Here is a 22,328-nt window from a genome sequence, read left to right as displayed (position 1 = left end):
CTTCTGTTATGGTTTCCCCGTCCTGTTGCCTTCCTTGTTCCAATTCACTTCTGAACTCATCCTCATCCTCCTTTTCTCAAGGCCCTCTCCCTCTCGCTGGATGTCTCCCCTCACTCTGCATACAGTGGCTACAATGACAGGTAACATTTGTATTCACTAGGAGCCCTGTTGCGTGTGCTAACTCATTTCATTGTCACATCAACCCCATGACCTAGGTACGATCATGACTTCCACACGACAGGTGAGAAACTGAGGAACAGTGAGTGTGAGGATGATGCCCAAGGTCACACGTACACATAGGAGCAGCATCTGAACTCCTGTAGCGTTGCTCTTAACTAGAGCCTGTACTGCCTCCCTCTTACACAAATGAGCTCGGATCTCTCATTTGAAAAATATTCCACGCTGGATATTCACTTTCCTTTAGGTACGGTCCTAACTCCTGCCCTTCTCTCAGTCAACTTTCTTCAAAGTACAGTCTGTACACATCCTCATTTACTTATGTCCTAGTCACCCCTAACTTTCTGGCTTTACCCCTTGCTGTGCCTCTGGAACTGCTCTCACCAGTCACCAATAACTCTTCTGTTGCCAAACCCCACAATTTTCATTATATTTTAGTGAACCTTTCCCAGATGGAAACTCTTCTCCCTTGCCTTGATGATGCCATTTGCTCTAGATATCCCACTTTCCTCCCCATGCTCTTCTCTGGCTCTGGCAGGGGTCTTGGGAAGGCCCCAGGTCTCAGCTCTCTTCCATTCTCACCCTAAGCTCACTGGGGTGACTTCTTGCACACACATAACTTCATCTACTGTTGAGGTCCTGATGAATTCCACATCTGTGTCTATTGACAGAACTTGTAGTTTTGGGATCAGCTCTGAAAAATCTCTTGTTTAATGGACATCATTGCATGGATGTCTCATAAGCATCTCAATCTTAAGACGTTTAAAACTGGCCGGGTACAGTGGCTCATGCCTGTAATCCCAGTGCTTTGGGAGGCCAAGGCAGATGGATGGCTTGAGCCCAGCAGTTCAAAAACAGCCTGGGGAACATGTTGAAATCCTCTATCAAAATTACAAAAAATTAGCTGGGTGTGGTTGTGCTTGCCTGTAGTCCCAGCTACTCCGGAGGCTGAGGTGGGAGGATCAGCTGAACTTGGGAAGTTGAGGCTGCAGCGAGCCACGGCTGCACCACTGCCCCTCAGCCTGGCTGACAACACAAGGCTGTCTTCAACAACAAACAAGAAAGTTTAAAACTGAACTCATCTGTCTCTCAAAATCTATTTCTTCTACAAATGCCTCCTCTTTGCATGGCACTTCCATCCATGTGGCTGTCTATACCAGCTGCTTCTGAGGCACGTTCATGTCCTTCCATTCACCTACTCCCACCATGGATCTCCACAGTCCACTGATTCTGCCTTGTAAATCTCTTGGATCTGCTCTTCGTCCTTCCTTCTTTCTCCTTCCTCCCTCCCTCCCTCCTTTCTTTTCTTTTTCTTTTCCTTCCTTCCTTCCTCTTTCTTTCCTTGTTTCTTTCTTTTCTTTCGCTCAACTGTCTCCTTTTTCCTGTCCTGGTTGCCAGAGTGCTGTACCTGAAGGTGGACGCTGACGACATCTTACTGAGTCAAATCCTTCATGGTGCCTCACTGCCGCAGGATGAAGTTCGTACTTCTCCTGGCATCACAGCCTCTCATGACCCAGATCTTGTCTCCAGCTCTGCCTCTTACCCCTTCCCATCCCTCTCATCTCTGAAGCTCCCTCGTGCAAATAGCATTCCCTCAGCTCTTGCCCTGGGCTCATCCCCACTTCCTTCCCACTTAGCACTTGGCCAGTTCCTTTTCTTCTTTCGGACTCAGCTCTGACTTCCTCTCTCAACCCCGATCCCGGCTTCAGTCTTGCTCCCCACTGCCGGCGCCTCTGCCATTGCCTGTGCCAAGCTGTGCTGTTTGTTGGCTTCCTCCCTACAACATGAGCTCCTTGAGACTAAGGAGTCTTGCCTTTCATCTTTGTATCCTTAGATTGCCATTTTCCTGATATGTGGTAGAAACTCAATAAACGTGTCAAATGAACTAATAAAATTCACCCAAAGCCATATATACCGAATGGATGAATGTACTATAGCGGAGAGAGAGTCTCTTTCTCATGTGGGGAATTTAAGCATCCCCCCTTAAGTCTATATATCCCCTCCACCTCCATACTAGGCCATTATTTGAATCAGTATACTGGAGAGATACTCCATTCCACCCACAAAAAAAGTCACCGCATGACCAGGTTCCCTCAGACCTACCCAGCATCACACGCTCAAACACTTGCTGATTGCTGCCGATGGCCCTCAGAAGTAGTTTTGGTAATGCTCACAAAACAGGTACCTATGCTCTCTATGGTAAAAGAGATGGCATATATTCTGAAATCACTGCACTTTCAGTGATGGGTTAGGATAGTTTTATAGGTCCAAATTGTTTCCTGTTTTGAAGTTAAAATGGAATTTTACATAATTGACAGAAACATGGCTGGGGTAGTCAGAAGTCTGTTTCATTGCTCTTCACTTGATATTTCATGTGACCTTTGTTTTCAGACATCGATGGCTAGCATGTAGGAACAAAGCAAAATAGACAATTGCAGCACTTATTCGAATAATGATGGCAAACTTCCCTCACCCACTGTTTCCACAGCCTCACCTGCATTTTGGTTTCCTTGCTTTCTATATACAGACACTTTCAGAGCACGGGCTTTGATGTCTGAGAGACTTGGGTCTGAGTCTCAATTCTGTCATTTATTAACTGTGTAACCCTGCGAAAGTTATTTAACCTTTTTGAGCCTTGATTTCTTCAATTTCTTCCCTGTAAAATGGGGAAGAATATGAGTGTTGATGACTGTGTGAGGATTTAATAAGATACTGCATATGAAGACAGCACAGTATCTGGAACACAGTAGGTCACCAGTGTATGTTCGTTTTAATCTTGTTATTAGGTAATTAAAATGAGTATTTTAAGGCTAGAGGATGGAGTATTTGACTTATTTCCTTCACACTTCACTTCCTTGGGCTATGTCTCTGTTGTACAAGTTTCCAATTAAGAGAACAGTTAGCAATACGTTAACTTGTTTGTCACTCAAATTTGGAACTGACAGAGAACAAATAACATTTTGCTATTTTAAAAGAAATCCAAAGGAGATAAGGGGTTGTCCCAAGGGTACACAGAACTTGGATACAAACACAAGACTTTGGGTATTCTCTTTTCTCCAGTGTGGGGGCCTGCTAGAGTCTGCAGCATGTCCCACTGTCCCCTGATCATTCATAGTGGCTCTCTAAACAAGCCAAAGAGGCACTGAGGGAGTCAGCCTGGAGATGTCCCTCAACTGCTAATCAATAAGCAGGACAACACAGACAAGGAACACTGGTCATTTCCTTGAATGCACTTAGCCTTTAGTGAACAGCTAAATGCCTAAAGCTTCATCAGGTAACTCAGTTGATGAATTGAGAGTGCTTCCGAAAAGATTTCAACAAATGGGTAGGGACACAGTGAGTATGACGTCTCCATTCCCTTTACTGGGTAAACTCATGTACTTGGGCTCTTTTCTGTTTAGCAGTAATCTGCCCTTCTAGATGAGTCCTAAACTCCTGCCATTGTCATGCAGTGTTGCGAGGACTGTTTTATGTCTTTTTGAATTTCACGGTTCTTTGAGCATAGTAAGCCCTTGATAAAGGCTTATTAATGTGCTTCGATTAAATGAAGAATTCATTGCATTCTAGTTCAACACTACTTAGAGCCTTTTTGCAGTGAAAAGGTTTATATAATTAAGGAGGTTCACTCTCACCACAAAATGCCCACATTTCTCCAACATTAGAAAGACATCTCGTTAGTTGGTAAATGCATTTGAGGCTGTCTTGGAAAGCAGTCCAATGTCTCTTTTCCTTTACTCTCTCATCCTGATTGGCCTGGACTTTAAAATACAGGTATTGGGGCTGGGAGAGTATAAAAGGGGCCTTGGTGTCTGCATCCCTTCAAGGGAGAAAGAACTGTGAGATCTGGTGCCTGTGTCTGGAGCTGGGACAGTGCTCTAATTGGGCCAGGCCAACGGCGAGAGTCAGATGGCAACTTATTCTCTAGGAGACCCCAGCTGTATGAGTCAGGGCTCTCTAGAGTAACAGAAGCGACAGGATGTATATATCCTGTTGCTTATTATTCCCATGATAAGTCCATATATACATACGGGCTTATTGTGAGAATTGGCTCATTCCATTTTGGAGCCCAAGAAATTCCATGAGAGGCTATCTATAAGCAGAGGAACAGGGAAGGTAGGGGTGTAGTTCAGCCAGGGCCCAAAGGCCTAAGAACCTAGAGGGCTGCTGATGTCCACGGGCAGGAGAAAATGGATGACCCAGCTCCAGAAGAGAGAGAGTGAATTCACCTTTCCTCAGCCTTTTTGTTCCAGCTGAGCCCAACAGACTGGATGGTGCCCACCCACACTGGTGAGAGTGGATCTTCCTTACTCAGTCCACTGATTCAAATGCCAGTCTCTTCTGGAAGAACTACCTTCACAGACACAGCCAGAAATAATGCTCTACCAGCCAGCTGTGTATCCCTTAACTCAGTCAAGTTGACACCTAAAATTAACTATCACACCCACCCCTAGCTCATGAGCTGTCTGATTTCACTTCATAGTGGAGATTCAATCAAATCCAGTCTGGGATTTCTTAGTCCTATCCAGTGATTTCTGATAACCTTGATAGTCCAGGTCAAAGTTCAGTCTCCCTGTCAGGGCCAATCTCCCAGCTGGAAGGTTTTCTTTGCCCTCCCTTCAGTTCTGGTTCTTCCTGGTGCTCCTGATTCCCTGGGCTGTACCGCCTCCTCCTTCCAGCCAGCCCCCTGCTTTGGGACCTCCTGCTAGAGTCCTCTTCGCTTTCTTCTGACAAGTGCACAGGCTTTCCTTTTAGGCATCCCTTGCACCACTGGGCACAGAGAAACACTCAGAACTTTTTCCAAGCCTACAGGAGCCCAGAGAAACAGGGCTTTCAGCAGATGCCCCTCGTTTCCCCTGACCTCTTCCTCACATTTGTGAGGCTATTTGCTTGAAAAGACACAAAGAACTTTTTCCCTTCGAGATCCCTAAGTGCAAAATCTGGGGTTTCTGTCCCACGTACGCACATTTCTGTCCCACACCAACACACCCACCCCAACCCCCAAGTCACCCACAGTGGTAGTTCTCAAAGTGTGACCCACAGACATTGGAGGCCCCCTATTTTCATTATGACACTAAGGGGTTATCAGCGTTGCAGGGGTGGTGCAGAAGCAATGGTTATAACCCCCGGTGCACTGCGGCAGTGTGTTAGTCCCGCTGTACTAGTCATGTGCTTCCCTACCATGAACTCATGGTAAAAAACAGAGAAAGAAAATGCCAATAGTACATAAGAACGCCCTTGATGACATGGTAAAAAAGCCACATTTCATTTCATTTGACCCTTAAGTGCACATCAGTTTAATATTTTGCATGACAAAATGAGAAATACGCATAAGGCTCTTTAGCACACCTATGGGTTTTGTTTTTTTGTTTTGGAAAAAACATTTGTGTGATTATTTAAGTGGCTGAATCAGTTGCTTTTAAAAATGAACACTATATCTACTTTCTGAAAGAACATCTAACAAACAAACTGAGGTTTTCTTCAGACTTCAGTATCTGGCAGACATTTTCTTGAAAATAAATAAAGCCTGTCACTTCAAGAAAAACCAAAAACAACAAAAGCAACAGGCAGGGTTTTTTGCCAGAATCCATGCTTTCAACCTCCAGATCCACCACGTATAGCAATAACTCAATTCCCCAATGTCTTACTTGAAAAATCAGGATAGTAATAGTGCTTACTCCAGGGGGTGTGTAGGAGCATTCAATAAGATAACATTATAGAGTGTTTTATTTCATGCCTGGTATGTGTTAATTGCTCAATAAATGCTGGCTGCTATTATAGCTACACTGAATTAAAATAATCCGATTTCTTTCATGTTTAATTTAACCAAATATGAGTTAATTCCATCAAAAGTGTTCATGTTCATTGCCAAAATACCTTCCAAAGCTCAAGTAGATACTTTAAAAAATCAATTCATGGCTGGGTGCGGTGGCTCATGCACTTTGGGAGGCCAAGGCGGGCAGATTCACCTGAGGTCAGGAGTTTGAGACCAGCCTGGCCAATGTGGTGAAACCCCATCTCTACTAAAAATACAAAAATTAGCCTGGTGTGGTGGCATGCACCTGTAATCCCAGCTACTCGGGAGACTGAGGCAGGAGAATCACTTGAACCGGGAAGCGGAGGTTGCAGTGAGCCAAGATCACACCACTGTACCTCAGCCTGGTGAAAGAGTGAGACTCCATGTCAAAAAAAAAAAAAAAATCAATTAATGGTTCTTTAATAATAAGGCAATAATGAAATGACAACATGGCTATAATGAAATAGTGGCAGCAGGCACTGCAATATTGAGTTTTAAGCAAAAATTCTTATTTTTCCAGTTTTCCTTTGGAAAATAAATAGGACTATTTGTGCAGTGATAAAAAATGCACAGATGAACATAAAACATTGCCAAAATACCTTCCAAAGCTCACTACTTAAAAACAGTTTCTCACAGCAGTAATGCCAATATACTCCAGGCTACCTGCGTTCCTGACACATTGAAAGCTATGGCCTTTGAATGATATCTTGATCATTATGTCATCAACCTCATACCTCACCTGAAAAGTCAGATGTGTTTTCCAAATTGGAGCACTTCTACCCAAGCTTTGGATATAAATTAGCAGTAGATTATGTCACATTTTGGGCATAGGTAAGCAGTGAAAAATGGAGAAGGGAAAAAGAAGCCAAAATAAATTAGTTTATAGCAAAATAATGATCAGGAGATTAAAAAGAAAGAAAGAAAAAAGGAAAGAAATATACCAGAAAAAGTTGTGAAAAACGGTAGGAACCTGTTAGTGGGACATAATGAGGCTCCTTAAAGGATATTTTTACATTTTCCAAATAACTTTCAGTTTATGGAAATGATTGAGTACCTGTCTTATATATCAGTGCAAGTTCTCATATCTTGTGCATGAACAACTGAAGTCCACAGCGTCTTTTCCAATCCTTTTGATCATCTGGTCCTACCCTGTGGGATCCCTTCTTTGTTCTCTGAAAGGTATTTCTTTATAAACAGCTACTGAGCTGCTTTCCTTGTGAACAAGAATGTACTATTCACACACTATTCAAAGGGTCGACTGGGTCCTTCCTTGCCACCTTTCCCGTTGGTGCATATGGTACCCTCGCCCTCAACATATTTTCTACTCAGATGACCATCAGTGCTATCCCCTGCTCCCACTTGTGATGACTGCGCTGCAAATGAGCAAGAAACAGCACCAGCTCAGGGGAAGAGTTGCTTTTGCTTGTTCTCAGTGAGAAGGTAGCAGCTACTTGGAGAAAGGAGCATCTGATTAGGCTCCTAATTAACATAAAAATCATCCTGCAAGAAACAGCCACAGCAGCAGCAACAAGCTGCTTGTCAGTTCTAGGCCAGGAATTCCAATTGCAATTTTGGTTGTTATGGAAACAGACCACACTGCTTCTTAAAGAATTCATTATTCCAATAAATATTTGTTGTTCTAGTCATTAAGTAGTACCCAAACGAATGATGTAGACACAAGGGAGGAGGAGCGCAGAGGAGGAAGGCTGGTGATTACAGCAGAGTTCTCAGGGAGCTGGAACTTAACCCTGACCTTGGGGCATGATTAGCAGGGGAGAAGGCATTTTGAGTGAAAGGGCTGGCAAAGTGCAACAGGCTCAAGAGATAATAAGGATGCAGGCGTGGTTGGAGCCCAAGATTGACATGGGAGTGTGGTGGGAAATGGGAAAGACACACTGAGGCAGGCAGCAGAGAGCTGTGAAGGCCAGTCTAAGGAGTCTGGACATTTCTGTGGACAAAAAGGAGCTGATGGATACGTTAAAACAGGGAAAGAATGGTTTAGGCATATTAAGACAAATAGTGAGGACATTAACCTAGACTCTGGCGAATACTGCAGCCCAAATGTAGTTCAGATAGGTGCCAAGACAAGAATTTAAAAGTGAAAATTCAGTCATCTCGAACAGACAAAAACCACTGTTTCACTGAAAGAAACTGACTTTTATTTATTAAAACTCATCAAAACAGGTGGGCACGGTGACTCATGCCTGTAATCCCAGCACTTTAGGAGGCTGAGGTGGGTGGATCACAAGGTCAGCAGTTGGAAACCAGCCTGATCAACATGGTGAAACCCTGCCTCTACTAAAAATACAAAAACAAACAAACAAACAAAAAACCTCATCGAAATAGCTATGGATGTGTCTATGACATCTGGAATATTTTTATGAGGTTTAAATTGACTTACAATAAAGCAGTCCCAAAATACCATTCTGCCACCTGTCAAGGAAGTATGTAGAACTAAGGCTTTAATTCTCAGAGTCCAGTACATACACTAGAAGAAGAGCAGTCATTTTCCCTTATATCACAGTGGCTTTATACCTTCTACTGCCCAAGCTGAAATCTGGTTTTTTTTTTTTGTTTTTTGTTTTTGTTTTTGAGATGGAGTCTCACTCTGTCACTAGGCTGGAGAGTAGTGGCATGATCTCAGCTCACTGCAACATCTATCTCCCAGGTTAAAGTGATTCTCCTGCCTCAGCCTCGCAAGTAGCTGGGACTACAGGTGCGTGCCACCACGCCCACCTAATGTTTGTATTTTTAGTAGAGATTGGGTTTCACCAGGTTGGCCAGGATGGTCTTGATCTCTTGACCTCGTGATCCACCCGCCTTGGCCTCCCAAAGTGCTGGGATTACAGGTGTGAGCTACCATACCCAGCCTGAAATCTCTTTTACAAGAGTAGTGACTGATCAGTAAATTAAAATACAGGAGAATCTGGTCAGATAGAAGAAAAATCTTTTGCTCAGTGCAGTAGTTCTTAGAGTGTGGTCTGTGGACCCTTGGAGGTCTTGAGCTTTGTCTAACTCCAAAGTTCTTATACTATGCTGTTTGAACTTCTGAAGGGCACAGGACTTAGTAATAGGTGTGAGGTCTTTAGTTATGCCTAGAAAGAGAGAGTGGCATTTGACAATACCTTTCACGGTTCAACTGTGAGTGCTAAACAATGGATAAATCTGAAGTAATATTACTGGTAAAGGCAGTAACAACCACCACAAAACATATTGTATTATTTTTAGAAGCTTCTTTGGACTAGATTATCAAAAACACAGATTTCTATGTGATAATAAAGGGCTCTGTGATAAAAACATAGATTTCTATGTGATAATAAAGGGGTCTTCCTGTCCTCAAACTCTTAAGTTCTTCAGTTTTGGGACTCGGACTGGCTCTAGATTAATACCCTAATACCCTCTAGAGAACCCTAATACAGGCTCCTGCTTTGAATTCCTAGCTGTCAAGTTTAAAGGGTCTCCCCTTTTCCTAACTTGGCTCCTAATATAAAAATGGAATAGAAAATTTAAGACACTGTGTATGGTCTGAATGCCAAGAAAATCGATTATTAAAATTTACGTGGAAAAGGTAATTTTAGTAATCTATAGCACAGTTGATTTCCCTTTGCAATGATGACATTGGGTTACTCTTCAATAAGAGATATAAGCAATATAGTTTTACTTTCTGAAAAAAAAGTAAATTAAAGTGTGGAAAGAGTCCATCCAGTTCCCAAGGTTAAGGTCAACTAGAGGTAAACAGATGACAAATGGACCTAAGGTAGGTCTCAAGAATTCCCATTGCTTGACACATACAGTTCTCTTTGCCTCCTCTAACCTCCCATTCATCCCTTCACTAGTTCCATCTCTTTTTTTTTTTTTGAGACGGAGTTTCGCTCTTGTTACCCAGGCTGGAGTGCAATGGCGCGATCTCGGCTCACCGCAACCTCCGCCTCCTGGGTTCAGGCAATTCTCCTGCCTCAGCCTCCGGAGTAGCTGGGATTACAGGCACGTGCCACCATGCCCAGCTGATTTTTTGCACCTTTTGTAGAGACGGGGTTTCACCATGTTGACCAGGATGGCCTCGATCTCTTGACCTCGTGATCCACCCGCCTCGGCCTCCCAAAGTGCTGGGATTACAGGCGTGAGCCACCGCGCCCGGCCTCCATCTCTCTTTTTATCTGTTTAAATGTACATTCTTAGAGAAGCCTTCCCTGGTCACCCTCTAAAGCAGGCATCCCCAAAGTACGGCCCGCGGGCCGCATGCGGCCCCTTGAGGCCATTTATCCAGCCCCCCACCCGCCGCACTTCAGGAAGGGGCACCTCTTTCACTGGTGGCCAGTGAGAGGAGCACAGTAGGCGGCGGCCCTCCAACGGTCTGAGGGACAGTGAACTGGCCCCCTGTGTGAAAAGTTGGGGGACGCCTGCTCTAAAGGAATCACCTAATTTTACTCTAAATACTTGACCCAGGTTGTTCCCTGTTTCAGCTCTTTGGTTCCTTCCTAATACTTTCCAAGGTTAATGACATATTAATTATTCTCTTCATCTAAGACGGCAGCTCTGTGAATCCCCACTGCCCAGCACGGGTCCAGTAGTCAATAAGCATGTGTCGGATGGCTGAAAGTGTGAGGCAGTTTGCATTCAGGTCAACAGCCAACACAACGGAGTCCGGGAGGAGGGAGAACCCCAGAGTGACTAACTACAGGCAGAGACCCTGGTCCCCTCCCTGCTCCAGTTAAGTGAATGACTGTGATCAAACCCTTAACTTCTCTGGGCCTCAGTTTCCTCATCTGACAGTGAGGGAGCTTTACTCAGAGATTTCCAAGGAATCACTCTGATTTTAACTTGCCGGAATCTAGGTTTATCTGATTATATTTCTGTGGTGTTGACAACCATGCTTTTCCCACTCATTGAGGAGGTGTGGACCTTTTCATTATTTCTGAGTATAAATAGACATTTTCTGGAAAATGCACAGGTAGGTGTACTCATTTTTTGAGGTACTGAATGATTAGAGGAAAAGGTACTAAGTTTTGAAAGGACAATATTTGTCCTTTTTTTGTACATTTTTAACTACTGTACAACTAGTTCCCTTTATTTCCATGAGGAAAACTGGAAATCTGGCTCTCACACACTCATTAGCTTCATAATCTTGGACAAGTTCCTTAACCTTGCAGAGTCTCGGTTTTCCTGTCTATGTAATGGATATGTAACAGGAATAGACTACCTAATGGAATTGTCTAAGGATTAAATGAGATAACCTGGGGCATAGTGGGTGCTCAGAAAATGTTGGTAAACGTCAAACGCATTTTCTCCCACAATTAATCCATCAGCAAGTTTCACCGTACTAGGGCAAGGAGCAAATTGGACAGTTATTACTGTGTGCTATGTAGAATACAGGGTCTGGCTAATGAGGTATATTTGAGCATGTGGCAATTGATATGTTCAGCTTAGGAATGAGGGGTCGGTGTTCAAACAGAAAAGATGTGTGTTAGATTTTTAACACACGACAATCTCTTACCCCTTTAATGCACTTTGTTATTGTAGAGCTAAACTCGAAAGTTTGACATTCCATCAAGTCCTATTTTTTCCATGCTGAAAAGATGCAAATTCCAAAGCAATATAAAACTGCCTATGTGAAAGCAATGATCTGGAAAACTTGGGAGTATTTTTCGACCAAAAAGGAGAAATGACTTCAAAACAGGATGGGAAATAAATAGTCTTTTTCATTACCAAATTCTTATTAGCAATTGTATTGTTAGAATATGCAAGGGCTATTACTCACCAATCACGAAAATAATTTTACATTTTCTCAAATCTTCCATGAAACCTTTAAAATAAAGAATAACTTAAGTTACTGGCAAGAAAAATGGCATTGAAGTCCTGGTTTTACTCATATTATATAAAAACCCAAACCTTGTAGTTATATTTGATAAAAAGCTTGAAGTTGAATAAATGTGTATATAGGCTACAATTAGTAGGCACCAATGAGACCATTTCAGTCTTTTTTCGTTTGTTTGCTTTTTGAGACAGTCTCACTCTGTTGTCCAGGCTGGAGTGTAGTGGCTCGATCTTGGCTCATGGAAACCTCTGCCTCCTGGGTTCAAGCCATTCTCCTGCCTCAGGGTCCCAAATAGCTGAGATTACAAGCATGCTACCAGCTGCTTTTTGTATTTTTAGTAGAGAGGGGCCAGGCTGGTCTTGAACTCCTGGCCTCAGATAATCTGCCTGCCTCGGCCTTCCAAAGTGCTGGGATTGCAGGCATGAGCCACAACACTCTACCCATTTCAGTCTTATCCCCCAACCCAGGTAATGCATTTTTATTTTAACATACATGATCAACTTTTGCTGGCAAAAATTTATGTCATTAAATAGCATGAATCACAAAGAAAGCTATTTTAAAAATTACTTTTAAATCATCCTACGTCTCTCACTTTGGTATTATTTCACATTTAAAACATTTGCTAAGCTTCCTTTTAACGAAGACAGTCAAAACACAAGTAGAGTATATGGAAAATGATATTTTAAAAAATAGTTTCTGCTTAGAGCAAATAATGCTATTTTTCTATTTAAGGTAGTAATATAAAATTTCCTTTTAAAATAAATGTACTTGAGTAACAACGCTTCACATTTTCTGTAGATAACTACTTTTGAAAGTCAGATCATTATTCTGACAGGAAACATTTTTTAGTGAAATTGGGGTAGTTCATTTATATGCACAATACCACATTTTGTAGGAATTCACAATTAGCTGAGTGAAAGCCCGAGCTCTAAGAGAGAAAGAGAGAGAATGGGGCATGATGCACTGGGTTGGGGACAAAGAGAGGAGAAAGAGCTGGAAATAGAGGAAAGAAGTAATTTTGGGGTTGTTGAAACCATATGGTTTTCATAACAAAAATCAAACAAAAAAAGAATTTTTAAATCAAATCCAGTCTCTTTACAGCATAGCCCATGGTGACAGGAAACATCTTACATTGCTTGGAGTTTTCTATTAAAGGCAGGTACATTCGTGTTTCTAACATGTCGGACCAGATGGTCATCTCAGGCTAGCCTGCGAGTTGACGTTTATGAAGCTGAGGAACTCTGAATCTATTTGCAATCCAGGAAAATGGCCATGGTTATCAGCGTTTTTTTTTTTGGTATGATTGTATCCTATTTCAGTTTTAAAAAATATAACTATTTAAAAATTAATGACGGCACATAAAATTCATCTAATGTAGTCATTACAAATTAAGTATACAGTTTTTAATGACATGGGAACATTTTTGTTTGTTTTTTGAGATGGAGTCTTGCTCTGCTGCCAGGCTAGAGTGCAGTGGTACCATCTCGGTTCACTGCAACCTCTGCCTCCTGGGCTCAAATGATTCTCCTGCCTCAACATCCTGAGTAGCTGGGACTACAGGTGTGTACCACCACACCGAGCTAATTTTTGTATTTTCAGTAGAGACGGGGTTTCACCATGTTGGCCAGGATGGTCTCGATCTCTTGACCTTGTGATCTGCCTGCCTCAGGCTCCCAAAGTGCTGGGATTACAGGTGTGAGCCACCACGCCCAGCCGGGACATGTTTATGTTGTGATATATACAAAATATTTGGAGATACTTATATATACACATGTATTCTCAACCATATGAAAGTAGACATATAGGGCTGGGCGTGGTGGCTCAAGCCTGTAATCCCAGCACTTTGGGAGGCCAAGGTGGGCGGATCACGAGGTCAAGAGATCAAGACCATCCTAGCCAACATGGTGAAACCCTGTCTCTACTGAAAATACAAAAATTAGCTGGGCGTGGTGGCATGTGCCTGTAGTCCCAGCTACTTGGGAGGCTGAGGCAGGAGAATTGCTTGAACCCGGGAGGCAGAGGTTGCATTGAGCCGAAATTGTGCCACTGCACTCCAGCCTGGCGCCTGGCGACAGAGTGAGACTCTGTCTCAAAAATAAAAAATTAAAAAAAAAAAAGATACATAGGCAATGCATTGGAATGAAATGTACTAAAATGTTAACCATGATAATTTATAAGTCATAAGGTTTTAAATGGCTCTTATTTTATACCTTAAAAAATTTCTACAGTGAGTATGTGTTAATTTTATAACCAGAAAAAAAGGGAATTTTCATTAGGCAATCAGTCATCCCCTATCCAGTTGAGACCAAGTTGATTGTTTGCACCTGGCTAAGTGACAGCTAAGTTATGGCTCATATTTTCATACCTCTCCCATGAATCACCATGATGTCATTTGGTGACTGTGATTTTCACATACTGCTCTTGTCATTATCATCAAATAACACTTTACCTACCACCTTGTGCTCATGGACCTTTGCACGATTAGATCTGGGGTTATTTAAAAAGCTAAATCACTTATTCGTATGTGTTTAGGATCAACACTATAAACATATTTCTATGACCCATATAATAACTTTTATTACAGTATAGAAATATTGGAAGGTATTTTTACTTAGGACAATTATGAATCTTATCTTTTTTGGATAGTCCCAAATTTACACAATCATATCTATTTTCAGTTACATGCATGGATAGTTATGGGTGGATTTTTTACTTTTTGCAAGACTTTTTTTTTTTTTTTTTTGAGATGGAGTCTCACTCTGTCACCCAGGCTGGAGTGCAATGATAGAATCTCGGCTCACTTCAACCTCATAGTCCTGGGTTCAAGCAATTTTCCTGCCTCAGCCTCCCAAGTAGCTGGGATTATAAGTGTGTGTCGCCATCCCTAATTTTTTTTTTGTATTTTTAGTAGAGACAGAGTTTTACCCTATTGGCCAGGCTGATCTTGAATTCCTTATCTCAAGTGATTCACCTACCTTAACCTCCCAAAGTGCTGTGATTACAGGCATAAGCCACTGCTCCTGGCCATTTGCCAAACTTATAATATGACAAAAATTACAAAGCATGATAATCCTGGTGTAGGGTAGGTTCGGTCCCAAAGGTACACTGCGGAATAGTAACTACCATGCAGGAAAAAGCGTTTTGTGGTTCAATTATGTTTAAAGAATGTTGAATTAAAGTTTGACAACTCTTTTTATTGCAGGACTTGTGTGGGAGCTTTAGATGCTATTATATACTTGAATCTTCCAGTGGGGACCTGGTGTTAAGCATGTTTCAAAGATATTTGAAGACAGCATCCTCTTTTCGCTGAGCCTCTCAGGAGTCATGTTCTCTGGGCAGTTGGGAAATGCATCTCTTAGTAATGTACCCCTTTGGTTCTTTACACGGATAGAGGCAGACCCAAAGAGTTCCCAAAGAGTTCTGCTTTTAGTCATACTCCTTGTCTAAGGGAAAAGTACATGCTGTAATATTTCATCTTTTGGTTGGTGTTTAATTAAAAAGGAACAGTCAAAAGCTACTAAAATGACAACTTTGATCTGATCAGTAAGGAAAACTCACCTCCCATAGTGTCCTCTCCAAATACATTTAACTGGTCATCACCCTGTTAAAAAAAAAATCACAATATTAGATAATAATAATAGCAGGTATTGTGCTAAACTCCTTGGCAACACGGCCTACTTCAACCTCTAAACAACTGTAAGAGGGAGGCATTTCCAAACAATTTTATGAGGGACAACATTTTACAGATGAAGACACTGAGAATTTTAGAAGTTAACTTGCCAAAGTTGACAGGGTAATGAGCGACAGAGCTCAGATTTAAGCCTGGATCATCTGTCCTGAGTCCATGCCCTCTTCTTAACGAGTACAGTATTCTCACCTCTTTTTTTTTTTTCTTTTAAATGCAAAAGCTATCTGTGGACAGGAAAGCTGACTTCAAGACAAAATCCTTTGGTATCAGAAGCTTACTGGTAGGTATGATCACAGTTCTTTTATGAGTTAACTCCAAATTTTAAAGCTGTGTTTGGCAACCACTTTCTGTAAAGGGCCAGATAGTAAATATTTTCATCATCATGAGCCACGTGGCCCCTGTAGCAACTACTATTTTTTTTGGAAAGAGTCTCGCCCTGTTGCCCAGGCTGGAGTGAAGTGGTGCAATCTCAGCTCACTGCAACCTCCACCTCCTCGGTTCAAGTGATTTGGGCCTCAGTCTTCCTAGTAGCTGGGATTACAGGCATCTGCCATGGTGCCCGGCTAATTTTTGCATTTTTAGTAGAGGCAGGGTTTCACCATGTTGGCCAGGCAAGGGATCTGCCTACCTTGGCTGGGATTACAGGTGTGAGTCACCATGCCCAGCCCCTACAGGGCAACTATTTAACCATAATTTGCCAATCCCTGAACCAAAGCATGAAATAAAGGAAGTTGGAGTGATCAGCTTTTATTGATGCCTACTACCTTTAAATTTTTCATTTTATTTTTTAAACAAACAGATGCTCTATTCCTTATGGAGTAGCCCATGGTGGTTGGCGAAAAAAATGTATAAAAAGGCACTAGGTGAGAACTTTCACTCCCAACTACATCTTCATCTGTATCATTTCTCCACTGTCATCCCTTATAGGTAATCACTTATAGAGAGTTTTCTTGAGGCACATAAAAATGACTTCTAGATATCCAGGGATACACATGAACATACATAGATATTATGATCTCCATTTCCCACATAAAAGCATTATACTTTTATTATACATACATATATGTTTATGATATAATACTATTCCATAATACATTGCTCCTCTACTTGCTTTTTCTCTGATCAATGTATCCTGGAGAAATTTCCAAATAAGTACAGAATGTTCTCAGTACCAAGTATCATCAGTTGCACAATATTCTGTTGTATATATGGTACCATAATTGTTTTTGTTTAATTAGTTCTTTATTGATGGATCAGTGAGTTGTTTCCAGCCTTGGACTTTTTTTTGGAAAAAGTGGCACATTGAATAAATTTGCATAAATATCATTTCATACTGCAGGCTAAGTTTCGAGGGAGGGGACTGCATGGCCAAAGAGTAAATGTCTTTATAATTTTGATAGAATTTTGCCAAACTGCTCCCCATAGAGGTTGTCCCATTTTGCGGGGACAGCTTCTGGCTGGTGCTTTACACCAGCCTCTTGCCTGTAATTCACTTTGATGCCTGAGTCAGTTAAATGAGGTTGTCTGGTTGTATTAACACTCCCTTGAGGTAAACTGCCCTCAAAACGCTTTGTTTAAAGACAGAATCTTGCCATCGCATTTAGAATATATGCCTTCAGGGAAATTTTACTGCTCTTCTTAGATTTTCCTGTGCATCCAGAGCTATTCCAGGTAGAGAAGAGCTTTGAATGAAGTGATCGTTCAGGGACATATTTACATTAATGAATTTTCTTCTGTGAATAGAAGAAAACATCGATTATTCCTCAACAAGCCTCTCCACCACTTCCCTTGTTGAAATCATTGCATTTCAGAGCTTAGGGTATGGGGATCACCTAATCCAAGCATGCCACACACTTTTCCATTTTACAGATGAGGAAACTGATGTTCAGAGAGGTCATGTGAGGGGCCCATGGCCATGCCATCATGTCCTTAGTGAGGTCAGGATGGAATGAGAACCACTTCTTTTACCACTTTACATGTCTGCTATGGATTTGGTCTCATCAGTGTAGGGGCATCCCCTCCCCTCTGCTCTCCTGGCCAGGCACCTATCCACCAAACTGCAGTCTGGCTCCATGGCACAAGCTGGGATGAATCCATGGTGCAGACTGGGCCCCAGAGCTCACTGTGGTCTCAGGCTGAAGTTAGGATGGAGCCAGGACCACATCTTTGCTTAGCTCTTACCCCTGCCCTGTACTACTTCTCCTCAGAGGGCTCCCTAATAATGTACTTGCACAAAAATTCTCATCTCAGGCTCTGCTTTGAGGGGAAAAACATCAATTACTCCTCAAGACAGGGACCTTGAGGAGTTCCCAAATTCTCAGGGAATTCTGGATTCAAGACAGGGACCTATTTGAAGCAATTAATAAGTTTGCTTAAGGTGCAGCTGCATAGAGGAGGCTCAAGAGACTTTCCTGGAAAAGGATTGTTTAATCTAAATTTGCCTATTGTTTGTCAAGCAGCTATTGAGTATATCTAGGTAATATTGAGAGGAAATCATTGAGTCCTCTCCCTCAATTTTTAATATTATTGTTAGATCATCAGACTTACACCCACCTTATAGGCTAAGCTGTATTAGATCTTTCTTGTACATGACTATCATGTCTGGGGAGTTTGATTGTGGTTACTCTCAATTCCTAACACAGTGCATCCCACTATAAAAAGGCCCATCTGACCTCTGCCAGGCTTCTTGAGTCTGACCTATTTGTATCCATAGCTCTTATTCACAGCCTTCTATTACACTTGCTCAAATGCCTCACATAAGCCTCATCTTTATTTTCATTAATTCATCAATAGAGAACAGGCTGATGGGACATGGATGCAACTGTCATCAGCTCTCACCAGGGATGTGGTACACGGACATGAAAGCCCAGGTGACTGGGATGTTTGACTGGAGGGTGTCATTTTCCAGGGACTCTCAATACGTCTCATGGTTCCTATGTGAATATTTTGTAAATAAAATTAATCTGGCGTCACACACACACACTAGGAGTGAATGGGAAACACTTCTGGTTTTGGTGAAAAAGATACAAAACAGCCCCTGTAAGCACTAAATCTTGTTACTTTTTGAATGTTGGGTGTGTTCTGAATGAAAGGCATTAATTTGACAATGTCCCTTGGACAAGGGGCCAAAGGTTGTAGCCTTATTGAGGAGACATTCGATAAGCTGTTTGTGCCAAGCTGACTTGGAGCTTCCTCTTCAATGAGGCATCACTTGAGAAGACTCAACCCATTAGCCACCAATCTAAGTGCCTGTGGGTGGCTCTTTGTGTTCCGGCCTTTTTCTGCATTAAAGCTCCATCTAGTCCATCCTTTGTCACCTTAATGAAGTTAGGCTTTGTGTGTACAATGGGACACAGGTGACTTTTCATAGTATTAAACTAGGTTTTGGGGTACATGAAGTGGGACACCGAATCTTCTGAACCAACAAGAAGAGAGAATATGAATATAGTCACAGATTTGATGTAAGTGCCCTTTATGACTCGCAAGTATGAGGCCCAGGCACAGCCTACAATGCTGTGATTAATACTGTGAAGGTGGGAGAAGCTGCAGCAAAGCCACTAACACCAAAAGACAATTTCAGGTGCTACATCATTTTGACGCTATAGATTGGGTTAATATGTTGCTAACTGATGAGGAGAAATCTAGAATTCTATTGAAGGGACACATTTAAAACCTCAAAATGGGATTAGAGGCTATGGGAAACTGCAGATTTGGATTACACACTTGCTTTGGTCTCTATCCCTCATCTTCCAGTCAACCAAGACTCATTAGGAGAGCAAAAGGAACCTACATTCAACTATATTTCCCTGTGTAGATGTGCATGCAAAAAACCTCCTTTGGTAAGGCTAGGTTCTGGTACTATCACTTGCAGGAAGAGTGGCTAACTGGGGGTGTGTATGTGCTTTCCTTTAGGATCAGGGTGTCTATCATCACTTCCTTACCATATGCATGGCCAGTCATTCCCACTTCCTTCAATAATTGAATTCTAAATGAGGGAGATGAAAATAGAACAACTTAGTCTCACAAGTGGGTTCACCAATCTTAAGAAACTATCTTCTTCAACTGGCTTTGATTATAGCATAGTGACTGCTCCTGGTGACAGAACCAATTTCATGTGGCATTGCCACAAGCAGCTTATATTAGTCTGCTTTTATGTAGCTGATAAAGACATACCCAAGATTGGGCAATTTACAAAGGAAAGAGGTTTAAAGGAGAACTCACAGTTCCACATGGCTGGGGAAGCCTTACGATTATGGCGGAAGTGAAGGAGGAGCAAGTCATGTCTTATATGGATGGCGGCGGGCAAAGAGAGAGCTTGTGCAGATAATAAGACACACACACACACACACACACACACACACACACACACACACACACACTAAAAAGTGCAATCAAAAAGGAATCCTGCTATTTGCCCATCCTTTTACCTGAAAATGAATTTTTTTGCACTTTTCTTATATCTGTTTTTTTTTTTTTAAACAGCAAAACACTTTACACATTAAACAATTTTACGAAATGATGACTGGAACTATTATTTCAGTAGTACTTAGACTGTTTTCAGCATGTGCAATTTTATCTGATCTCAGAAAAAAACTAAGAGGTAGGCAAGTTTGATGTTCCCCGTTTTTTCGGATGAGGAAACTGAAGCTCAGAAAGCTTATGCAACTTGTATAGGATGCCTCAGTGGGTCAGGCTTCCTGATTCCCAAGCCCATGTTCTGCCTTCCTCCTGCCGACCTGGATGGAGCAAGATGACACATCCATGTATCAAGTACAGAATGACAGGGTACAGTAAGCAGGGGTTGGGGGGCGGGGCATCGCCAGGAATGCTCCTGGTGTCATATGAATAGAGGCAAAGATGGATTCATTTGCTAAAAGTGGAGCTGAAGCTGGATCATGCTTAACCAATGATCTGAAAATAAATTTTACAGGTTTTACTGGTAAACTGTGAATGGAGTTTTGAAATCCCTTGGAACTTCAGCAGGAGAATACTGAAAAATAAAAACATAATTCATAATGAAACTATATTTCATCAGCAGGGAGAAGGGAGACTGGTCCTTGAGAAATATTGAGTGGTTACAGTTCTTTTCTAAAGCATGTTTTCATTTAAAGTAATGGGCAATTTGAAAGAAAAAAAGTATGGAAAATGGTATGCAATTTAGTTACACCCCAGAATTTATTCTGCAGCAAGTCCCGTTTCTCATTCACTGAAGTCTACACAATTAGAGGTCTGCTTGCTGTAAAGTACTTGTATAATTGAGTAAACAGGGTTGAAAAAAATGTAGTGGATGCTAGGCTAACCTTTTTCCAGTTGTATGAAATTGCAGGTTCTCTATATAAACTGCTTTAATGGATCCATTTCTCTAGGAGAAATGGTATTTTTCTCCTCTTATGTATAAAGTGCAATATGGTGTCTCTGATAAAGTTTAAAGAAAAAAATTTTCTCACTGTTTTTCTATAAGTTTTTTTACCATCTCAAATCTGTGTCCAAGTCAACTTTCCACTAGAAGATTATGAAACACTTTGATCTTGTCTTCAGATGCCAAATGTGGCACCAATGTTAAGAAGAACTTTGTTAGGCTGGTGGTTTAAAGGAAGGGGCAAAGTTCCCATTTTAATTTCATGTAAAGTTAATGTCGGCCATAAATTCACATCTGACTAGTCTTGCCAAGGAGAGTATTTGACCTTTACGTCTGTGTTTTCCAATTCCTTGTAAAACAGAAATAAAATGGCAAAGCTGAGCTTGAGTCACTGGGAATTACAGAGCACACTGGCTTGTCTCTTACTTTTGTTAGGTGCTATACATATATAAAGGCTCCATATATAGGGGTACAGATAAATATATTTGCCCTGAGCTTGTTTACATTCTGCCCCTTCTTCTACCTCCCCTCCTCCCTGACTATTTTATATATATATTACTCTCTCTCTCTCTCTCTCTCTCTCTCTCTCTCTCTCTCTCTCTATATATATATATATATATATATATATATATATGGACCCTTTATCTACCTCTCTACCTTTCTCTCTCTCTCTCTCTCTCTCTCTCTCTCTCTCTCTCTGTCATCTATCTATCCACACATACACCTAGCAAAATGGAAAATCAGATTTATTATTAGAATAAAACACACTAGGCTGAGCATAATGACTCACACCTGTAATCTCAGCACTTTGGGAAGCTGAGGTGGGAGGACTGCTTGAAGCCAGGAGTTCAAGATCAGCCTGGTCAACACAGTGAGACCCCATCTGTATAAAAATGTTAAAAAAAAATAGCTGGCTATGGTACATACCTATAGTTTCAGTTACTCAGGAGACTGAGGTGGGAGGATCACCTGAACTGAGATGTTTGAGGCTGCAGTGATCTGTGACTGTGCCACTGTGCCCTAACCTGGGGGAAAGAATGAGACTCTGTCTGAAAAATAAATAAGTAAATTTTAAAAACCCCACAGTATATACATGTTTGTGTGTTTTCAGGGAGAAAAAGGATCACCCAGAGGCATCATCCTGTGTCACATCATCTTTCTTTAAGAAGGTAGTAAGACTGGGGGAAGGTGAGTTCAGATGAGGTGAGCCAGTGGAGAGCTTAAGGGGCTGAAGCAACTCCTTCTGCAGTCCTCTTCCTTCTGAGTTCCTCCATTGGTCACACCATACCCTAATTAACACTTTCCTTGCAGCCTAAAGCACTTCCTGATCATTACTGTCATAGAGGCAACAGTTATCCATCAACCACCCCCAAAGCTAGTCTCTGCCCTAGGCCCTACTTCTCCCGCTTTCATTATTCCTTGACATGAATGTCTGTGTTCAATTCCCCAGGGCTCTAGAGGGTAAGCATGAGTGGGAAGTGAGATGGGGCTAGTT

General features: G+C 41.8%; 1 protein-coding gene across 2 annotated transcripts in view; it reads right to left on the bottom strand.

Moving 5' to 3' along the window:
* Positions 1-22,328, bottom strand: part of AK5 (adenylate kinase 5) — a 309,166-nt gene that overhangs the window by 62,218 nt on the left and 224,620 nt on the right. For both annotated transcript variants that reach the window (XM_074381039.1, XM_003921394.4), the window contains exons 9-10: positions 15,345-15,387; positions 11,730-11,774 (exon numbers count right to left, since the gene is read on the bottom strand). In XM_074381039.1, coding sequence (XP_074237140.1) covers positions 11,730-11,774; positions 15,345-15,387 — 88 coding nt within the window. The remainder of the gene's footprint in view (positions 1-11,729; positions 11,775-15,344; positions 15,388-22,328) is intronic.

This window comes from Saimiri boliviensis, chromosome 11 (genome assembly GCF_048565385.1).
Source record: "Saimiri boliviensis isolate mSaiBol1 chromosome 11, mSaiBol1.pri, whole genome shotgun sequence".
Taxonomy (NCBI): domain Eukaryota; kingdom Metazoa; phylum Chordata; class Mammalia; order Primates; family Cebidae; genus Saimiri; species Saimiri boliviensis.
This window is presented reverse-complemented; position numbering and strand designations above follow the sequence as displayed.